Raw genomic sequence first — 10,014 nt, forward strand, 5'->3', positions numbered from 1 at the left:
CTAAGGCTAGTTGACTTTTTACTGAGGAAATGGGGTAAAGTATCTCAGCCCCTCTCGGTGTCCTTGTTATACGGTCTGTTCACCTTTGTTTAAACTAGTCAAATGGTTAGGAAAGCACAATACTATTATATATATATATTAATCACAATTTTTTTATTTCAAGTCTGTTTCACGAAAAGTTAATAGTAGTAATAGTAATAATACATTTTGAATAATTTAAGAATAGCAGAGATCGATGACTTATAGCACCTTAGTACGATACAATTAATTAATGTCAAATATGCTTCGAACCAGTGCCAGTACCACAATTTATGCATATTTAATCATTAGGTAAAAGCGTATGGGTCATGTGATTGTGTGGACAAGCACTGTTCTCATTAACAATGAGAGAGATCTGCATAAGGGAGGTACCAACACCAATGACCTGTCGAGGTTTTTTATTCCAGAGGTTTCGGCTTCTGGCAGCATCTGTGTATCTTGACACCGCCCCTTGACCTTTCACCGTATAAAAACCGACGGAAGTGTTGGAGAATTGCTTCCTGTTTTGTGTGTTTTTTTTTAACAACACCGAAGGAGTTTGTGTTACATGCTATCACATCATGGATATTTTAAAAGCTGAAATAGCGAGGAAAAGGAAGCTCCTCGAAGAAAAGGAGCTTGTTGGTGTGAGTTACCGGTGTCCAATGGAAAATATTCAATTTTATGATGGTTTAAATGACTTTTTTTTACCGTCTATCACTCGGTGTTACCCGCAACGATAACCTGCTTTATACTTATGGATATTTGTGTGTTTACAAAACGCTGTCTAGTATACCAATATCACAGTAAAGGACTAAGTAACATTAAGAGACCCTTTCCATGGGATTTACTGTTATATCCGAAGCTGTCGACAGCATTTTAATAAGTCTGTAGTATTTAAACACGAAGTTTATTTTTTGCTTGTTTCTGTCCAATTCGAAATGTTAAATCAGTGCATGGACGTCCAGTGGACTGCTACCTTTCATGAGATATTAAACTAAATACTTAAATAATGTTGAGTGCCATAACGTCAACTCTTGTATTGCAGGAGTCAAAGAAATTCTTTAAACGCAGCGAGCTTGCCCGAAAAGAAGAAGAATCCTATTATGAAAGATGTGGTTATAAGGTACAGTGCTGACATATTTATAGATTTGTATTCGGATAGCCTTATACAGGTGTTTCCCTGTGTGAATTTTAGGCGTTAGATCGGGCCAGAACAGTTGCACATGCTGTGAGTGAGCACAGTTAATTGGCAACTTAGGCACTAGGATGTAAGTCGGAAACTGGGTTCATTTAAACGCAAAACCGCAGAGAGACTCTCTGTGAATAAGTAGAAAACCAAAGTGCAACTACTCCTCTCTATCTTGGAGTCAAGAGCAGCACAGCTAAATGGTAGCAGGACTTTATTTTGTACAGTGACCTTTTATCTTATGCAAGGAGATCATACTTTATGAATAATATTTTCTTCACATTCTGAAATTCCATGGAAAAATAAGATAAAATACAGTATATGACAAACCATACAAGTTTAATCATTTATTCCTTAGGGAAATATTCCTTCAAATCAGTGGACTTCATTATTTGCCAAATACATGCACTCTAAAAAATGGCCAAAACAAACAAGGATTGGAGGTCTAGTGTACAGCTATACAGTCTTTAGATTAGGGAGAAATGTGTTTATAGTGACAATCTCAGGAAGATTGATTCAGTCCGGGTCATATTCTTTGTGTGGTAAATTGCCAAAGTTTTGAAAAACTGCCTGTCTGTCGTCTTTGCACTTCATGAGATCTCAGGTGTGGATGGATGGTCACTGACCTAGAGGATCTAAATACATTTGGCTTAGGTTGTATGACACCTGATGCTTTTAGTGAATCACCCTTAGGTTCCAACATACCGGCTTCTGTTTATCGGATTTTAGATCTCTTTTAAAGTACAGACTTGTTATTCTTTTCTTTTGGACATTAATGATGTCTGTGTACATTTGCTTCTCTTTAGCTTGTCTTGATCTGTACAATCACAGTGTTAACCCAGAATATCAATTAAATGTAAAATGATCAAATCCGTACTTTATTTTCAAATTCCAACAGTTATCCAGTAGTTATGCATGGTGTATGTTTGCAAACCAGAACTTTTTTTGGCCTATCAGCTCGTTACAGCTTTTTTTCTGATTCCAATCATGTGTTTATATGTATATTAGAATATTTTGCACATATGAATACAGTGCTTTCTATAAAGGTTCTCTGGCTTTCTTAGTGATTTTTTTGGCTTGTTCTTCAGACCCTGTCTTTATAACATCTAATGCTGCTCTTCCATCCTGTCTGCATTGCACTGTAGGTTGTTAATGAGAAGCCAGCAGGAAAGGTATGGGATTAAAGAGGGCAAAGATTTGTCCCTGCTGTAGAGCAAAATTGGGCATGCTGAAACACATTGATTTTTTTTTCTTGCATTTTCTTTTGCTTACAGCATGAACTAGCAAACTGTGAAATTGTTTTGAGCAGAAGAAAATAAGTCTTGGCTGCACCAGTTTGAAACTAAAAAATTCATAGGGTGGAACTAACTTCAGTTATTCTGGACAGTTTAATATTCACAGTTTAAGATATTTTAAACTCACCCTTTTGTTTTAGATATGGATCACAAATATTAGTGACCTTTTATAAAAAAAAAATCTTAGCTCCAAGTAAAAAATTCCCCCTTTCAATAATAGTCTGTTGCTTTTTAGCAGATATTGCGGTGCTTCTGAGAGATCCCTTAAATTGCCTGTTATCTTTTTTTACAACTACCTCTTTTTGTACTGCTAGCTGTAATTGGGAAAAGTGCATGTGCTTCTGAAAGCATGATTCAAATTGAATTATTTAAAAAAATACACTTATGTATTTTTTAAAATAATGGAGTACTAGTGAACAAGCATTGAAAACACTTTCCTTGTTTTCTGCATCTGTTCAGGAAAAATAAAGAGTGTCTTGTAGCATGGTGGTTTCCTTTTTTCAAGGCAGCCGGAGTTGTTTGCTTAACTGTCCTTTTTAAAGTATTAATTTGCACCATTAATAAGTACTTTATTTGCAGAGTATAGGCAAGTGTCACTATGAGAAGCGGGGATAGTAACATTGTGGGAGCAAGAATCTAAAGACTTACAAAAGAACCTGTAAAGTGTCACCTTACTAATTCGTGTTACAGTACATGTTTAGTTTATATTTGTCATGAATGATTAACTTAACGTCACGTTGGTTTATTAAATAGCTGTTGAGAGGTGTTGCATGCAATTTAATTATATGTTTAAGACAAGTTCTGTGTTCTGGAACCCAGTGCTATACTCCGGATCATCTAACTGAGGATCAGTGCTTTCCCTAATTGACCCAGTTTTTTCTCTGTTTTTAGAATCTTGATAGATTCCCATGCAAGTATTGTCTCAAATTAATTTCTGTTGTGCAGTGTTGAAATACTTTTCAAGTAGATGGCGTTGTTCAGTGCGTTTTTTAAAATATTAAAGCACCTTTGTTCTCTTTTTTTTCTGAAGTAGTGAGGTGTTATATATATTAAGTGTTTATAAGAAGCATCAACATAAAATATTGAGGCTATTTAATGTTGTAAGCAGTCGACTTGTTAGTATGTATTTTGTATGCATTATCAATGTCAGTGGCCCTTTGGAAAGGAAAGTTATTTAATTAAATATATTACAAAATAAAAAGTAACAAATTGCTCATATAATCTTTACATTTACAGTATCTTGTTAAGCATGGGATCTTCAATTTGGTTTTAATTTAAAGTTGCAGCGAAAAGAAGATGAGCCTGAACCATCGACCTCCTCCAATCCTGTATTGGAACTTGAACTAACTGAAGAGAAGCTGCCCATGACGCTTTCACGACAGGAGGTAAGCCTCATGCAACAGTGCAGAAGATGCTGTGCCCTTCTCAAGGCAAAGTGTGTTGTACAGAACATGCTTGTGTTCAGATGTCTGTGCATGTGCTTAGCTTTTTTCTAAACTAATTTGGTGAAAGGTGTTCCCAGATGCACTGTTTCTCCTCTGCAAAGGCCACAAATACCCAGAATCCTGTCATGGATATCATCCTAGTCCACCCACTTTCGCTTCCACTTTGGAAAGTCCATGGAGACTTACAAATTGGAGTCTCTGCAAAATCTAAGAGCTTTCGGCGATTACTTTGGAATAGGCCTTTCATTGAGGTGTTCATGAACTCAAGACACTGTTTTTAGGAATAAACATTTGCTTTCTGTCAGACAATAAAGAATATTTTTACCACTTAATGATTATGTTGCTTTGACTGGAAAAGTTAAACTAAAATGATGTATACCTCCGTCAGTGGCCCCATAGAAACCCTGATCCCAGAGGAACACTGTCTTATGGTATTTGCTCTAGCTAATATGTAAAAGGTCAGATGGGATTTCTAATTGGCATCCATCCTATACCGGTTTCTGACAGAACCGCTTTAGTTTGGGTGTACTGCCTGAAATGTACTTTTTACTTATTGTGGGAGTAAAAATCTGAACAAGCAAGCAGCTCAATTATTACTATAGATTTAGAGTTCAGTTGAAATGAAACTCAGCACCAGGATTGGGAACCACTGCTCCATATTTGCATCTGTCTTTTTTAGATTTAATTACATAGTATTTCCTCCATTCATTAAGGTCAAGCAATTGCATAGTTCAAAGTAAACCGAAGGATCTACATCATTTTTAAAATCTAGGAACATTTAGATTAGCCACACAAGCATCGGTATTGGTGGGATGGTTATTAGGAATTTTATTTTTTACTTTTTACAAAAATAAAATAAGGTAATTTAAAAATCAATTTATTAAAGTGAGACTCAGTCACCAAAGCTTACATTTGTTTTGAAATCTTTCTAGGATCATCAGTGGAAAATTATTAAAACTCAGCCATCATTACCTTGTAGCTTGCAAGACCTGCTTGTTATACCATTGTGTCCTTCCAAAGGGTTTCATCCACATCATAATGCATTGGTGAGGCTTTATGAGTCAGTGGGTGAAATATTTTGGCTTTTTTTTTGTAGGTGATCAGACGTCTGCGGGAAAGAGGAGAGCCCATCCGATTGTTTGGCGAGTCTGATTACGATGCCTTCCAAAGGCTAAGAAAAATCGAGATTTTAGCCCCCGAAGTCAACAAGGTATGTCTTTTTTTCTGAAGAATGTTGCCAAATCTTCCCACTTCTGAATGAATAAAATCGGCATCCTGTGATTTTATTCTGCTTTATTTTATATGATCAGGTGTTCCCCTCATTGTTTGGTTTCTCATTTCATACTCTTTCTTGACTGTAGCACTCAATTGTGTCTGTCAAAACTTAACTAAAACTGCAAAAGATGAAACTTGCTTCTAAAGTAAAGAAGCAAGGTTCTAAGAATAAACATTTTTGAACCAGCCATTTACAGTATGATCAGCTTACACTGTTATGTATAGCATTTAAGTCTCGGTACATAGATCAAAAGATTAGTGTTTTATAACATATATAATTTCTCCATGTCTAAAATTTAGATGTTAATTTTTAATGGAATACCATTACATTTTTATACCTATTTATAATAGTCATCATAGGTATGTAGTATCAATGCCATTCAATAGTGAAATACTTTCACACAAGAGCATCATAAATATGCTTTCTTTAAAAATGGTAGCTTGAATGAATTAGTGTATTCGTAGATCTTAGATCTTTGCTCGTCATGACTTAATTGGGTTTCAGAATTGTCAGCATAAATTAATTTGATTTCATTTTAATTTACTATTATCATTACCCTTTAGTTTTTGGGACATTTTTATTAACAGGGTGTAATTCTGCTGTCTGATTTCTCATATAGTCAGTGTTAATACCTTTTTGGTTTTATTCATAGGGTTTGCGAAATGATCTGAAGGCAGCTCTGGATAAAATAGACCAGCAGTATCTCAATGAAATTGTAGGTGGTCAAGAACCAGGAGAGGAAGACACTCAAAATGACCTGAAAGTCCATGAAGAAAATACTACCATTGAAGAACTGGAGGTGATGTCATACTATTAACAGACATTGAGGAATGGCAGTGGTAACTTTGTTTTGAGAGAACTGTTTGTGTTGGACATGTATGTAGTCTCGCCAATAGCTGCTTTGTTTAAAATGCTGGTTCTCAGATGCATCGAGTGTTAAAGGAAAACAATTTACCTCAGTGAAGTGTGCAGATTAGATATCTTCCACTTCATTCCTATATCTTATATTGCATTTGAATTTGTGATATAGTAAATATCTAAAAGCATTACAGATGCAACTTTATACTTTATTCTAATGCAACTTTCGTACTTTTTTCATGTTATACATAATCCTGTAAAAGTGTTCTCCAAATGTAATTTACAATTTGTTAAATTATATTAGCATGCCTTTCAACACAAGGTGGTGCCATTTTACTTCTTGAAATAGAATGAGTAGAACATGGATGTTCTTTTTATTGCTGCAGTAATGTGCATTTCTACAATAATGCAGTGAACACTCCAGTATAAGTTTTCTCTTGAATTTTCTGAATTCTTTTGGGTTGTTTACAACATTTGAGTTGAGTGATTTTCTCTGGTTTGTAACCTTCATTATATCCTTAAGTTTTTTGGTAATTAGCAATGTGAGCTGTGAAAACACATTCTGCTCACATTCCACATTCTTACATAGGGAAATCTCTTCTCACTATGAAATGTTACTTTCAGGCTTTAGGAGAATCTCTTGGACAAGGTGATGATGATAGAGACATGGACATTATAACTAAGGTTCTAAAGGTAAGACACAGGTTACTGAATTAGCGAAAATATATTTTAATACATCTCTATAGGCAAAGCTATACATAGCTTCATATAGCTCAATATAGCTGCAAAGAGATTTAGTCTTACATTTAGTTTTCAATTTTTTTTCCTTCAGTTTTTCACTGAACAAATTGATAAATGTATTATGGCAAATTGGAATTTTTAAATATTTCATTTTGCGACGTCTCCAGAATACCGAGTGGTTACTGTTAATTAGACAGTAAATTTTAATTTTGCCAAAGTTCTGAATTTGATTGCGGTAGACATGAATGAGTCATGGTCAGAATTTCTACCAAATATTCATGTAAATAGAAAAATAAAGACCGTTGTTTTAAAACATTTTTAAAACAAGAAGAATGTAGACTCGGATAGCTTGTTCACTTTTTTGGAATGCGTTTTAACCACCAAGATGCGTGTTCTTACTTTTTTCCAGTTTCTGCTTGGCGTGTGGGCAAAAGACCTGAATGGCCGAGAGGATTATGTGAAGAGGAGTGTACAGGGGAAGCTGGCCAGCGCCACCCAGAAACAGACCGAGTCTTATCTCAAGCCGCTTTTCAGGAAACTGCGCAAGAGAGTAAGAGCTGAAATTTGTCTCTTGATTTGCTATTGTGTTCTTTATCAATCCAACATTGCATGAGAAGCTTGCACGTTAGTCTTTTAGGAATATGTTTGAGGTTTAGTGAATGTTCTGCTAACTTTTTTTAATGGTGATTCAAATCCTAAAAGTAGAATTGTAACCAGTGTGGCTTAAATGCTGATATTTTTTTTGTTTTTATGTTTTAGTTTAACATGGGCTTTTATTTATCCAATGAGCTACATATCACTTGCCAAATTATTTTACCTGATGAAAAATGTAGAAGTCTGATTTGCTTTTCACCAGAAACAGATGTTTTTTTAGTTACCATTATACAGTTAACCTCCATAAGCCAGTTGCTGTCAATTTCTGGTGTGCATAAGTGTACTTATCAGATTAAATGTTTGATGATCAAGGTTATCTTCTGATCTGCTATTTTAAATACTCTAAAAAACTTGACCTTTGTAGACCGTCAGTTGGTTCACTTGAAATGTGTGCAATCTAGTATTAGCTTTTCTAAGTGGGATTAGATGACAATTTGATTTTGTGCTTTGTTTCAGAATCTCCCAGCAGACATCAAAGAATCAATCACTGATATCATCAAGTTCATGTTGCAAAGAGAATATGTTAAGGTATTTAAGTCTTTTGAATAATGTGTTGCTGTTGCTGTTTTTATTAGTTTAATCTGGATGTACTGTTCTTTCGGGTAATTAAAAGTTTTAGAATCGTAGCTAGCAGTAAGATAGCATCCATCAGTAGAACAAACCTGCTATTTTCTAGGCTTAGCACTTTGAAAAAAATTGAAAACATTCACTTTTACAAGACTTGTTAACTTTCCAAAACTGGAGATTTAAAACTGAGAGTTTTGCTTCCCAGGGATTGCATTATTCTCCCAGTTTTCTTTAGATCTTTTCAAGCTTACAAACAAGAACTGGGCAATGAAGGGCTTAAAGCTCAACCGTGTTTCCACTGAAAGGAGATCACAAAATATTAACTGGATTTAAAAAGCACGTATAATCTGACTGTTACATTGCTGGCTTCACAGGCGAATGATGCCTATCTTCAGATGGCTATTGGAAATGCCCCATGGCCTATTGGTGTGACTATGGTCGGCATCCATGCACGTACAGGTCGAGAAAAAATCTTCTCCAAACATGTGGCTCATGTTCTTAACGATGAAACTCAGAGAAAGTATATTCAGGTAAAAGAATTTAAAACGCTTTTCTTTTGTGTCTCTGTTTCATTGATGAAGTAATCAGTGATTATAGGGCAGGCTCACTATTTGCATTAAACAAGATTTTGTTTTCGATTTCCCTATATTTCTTTTTTGAACTCCTTCAAAAGAAGGTACGATACAAACTGGTACATGCTCTTATTCATCAAAGACTGCATAACTCCAATGTATACCAATTATCATAAAAAATGTGAAAAAACGAATAGCATTAGTTGTTTTTAATGCCACAAAAGTGGACAAAATCATGTGCTTCCTTAGAAAATAATGATACAAAAAGGAGAATTTTTCACAGTGAAGTGTGGATTCCTGTATGCACAGTGATGACATTTGTTGTTTTTGTCAATGCATTGATTTTCCTCTAGAGGTCTGGTTTTATAAAGCTCTTGTCCTTTTCTTCTGCCTAGGGACTGAAAAGATTGATGACAATTTGCCAAAAGCATTTCCCAACAGACCCTTCTAAGTGTGTGGAGTACAATGCCTTATGACCTACTCTTCTATACCATTGATTTCCTTTATGAAACTGAAGACATGGACTTCTAACAACAAATGTGATCTTGTTCATGTTTTATGTTAATGTAAATATTTTTCTTCCTGGGGAGTGTTCCATTACTATTTTATTTTCATTTATTCAGTTTAATGTTGGAGACTTTTGTGTACTTGTAATTTGGACTGATTATGACACCACTTATCAAACCTCAACCCAGTTAAAATTTTTATTCAGCAGTCTTTTTCTGATTGGTTCACATTTTAAAGTGAACAGCTCTTGCCAGGGTGTGTAAGTTTTATTATGCAGTTCTAGGCTGATGATATTTTTATAGCTGTATTTAACACTTTGGCCAGCATGCGAAGTTAAAATATAAGTAAATGTAAACTTTCATTTTAAGCGTTCTGATTCTTGTAATGTTATTTTTGCCATAAAGCCGTTCATTTAACCTACAGTAAAATGTCTTTGATCATGTAAGTGTGCCTTAGATGTGTTTTATAGTTGTGGCAAAATTTGAGATAGTTATTTTCATGTCAAGATCAGTATAAAAATGTCATCTTGCAGTGGGTGGTCATGGCTGTCAGCTCAGATTTATTTTAAGAAGCTATGAAAGTGGTGAGTGGGTGGTGTAGGAGGAATTTCATTGAAATACTCATCATCGGTTATGCTTATTAAATCACTACTGACAGCATGAAGACAAAATGGGGTCATCGTTCAGTAGAGGTTTATTGCTTTAGAGATTTAAAAACACATTCTGAAATCAGAATTTTGATTTTACTCAAAGTTTGTTTAGATTCAGTTACACCAGCTAAAACACAGACACCATGACACTCTAAGGACTTGAGATAATCTTCCATTAATCTTTAATAACTGCATGAAATAAAAAACATCTGGAATTAAACTGTTGTCCATAAACTGATCAAA

The 10,014-nt window shown here is 34.9% G+C and overlaps 1 protein-coding gene across 2 annotated transcripts; it reads left to right on the forward strand.

Moving 5' to 3' along the window:
- The first annotated feature begins 536 nt into the window (after positions 1–536).
- On the forward strand, positions 537–10,014 carry prpf18 (PRP18 pre-mRNA processing factor 18 homolog (yeast)). 2 transcript variants are annotated; one of them, XM_015353250.2, is made up of 11 exons: positions 537–665; positions 1,067–1,144; positions 2,353–2,379; positions 3,783–3,887; positions 5,044–5,157; positions 5,876–6,022; positions 6,706–6,774; positions 7,232–7,372; positions 7,933–8,004; positions 8,418–8,573; positions 9,011–10,014. In XM_015353250.2, the coding sequence occupies exons 1-11, from the start codon at positions 600–602 to the stop codon at positions 9,089–9,091; spliced, it is 1,056 nt and encodes a 351-aa protein (XP_015208736.1). In that variant the 5' UTR covers positions 537–599; the 3' UTR covers positions 9,092–10,014. The 2 variants fall into 2 exon arrangements, with proteins under 2 accessions (XP_015208736.1, XP_006633796.1); XM_006633733.3 differs by lacking the exon at positions 2,353–2,379.

This window comes from Lepisosteus oculatus, chromosome 7, assembly GCF_040954835.1.
Source record: "Lepisosteus oculatus isolate fLepOcu1 chromosome 7, fLepOcu1.hap2, whole genome shotgun sequence".
NCBI classification, from domain to species: Eukaryota; Metazoa; Chordata; class Actinopteri; order Semionotiformes; family Lepisosteidae; genus Lepisosteus; species Lepisosteus oculatus.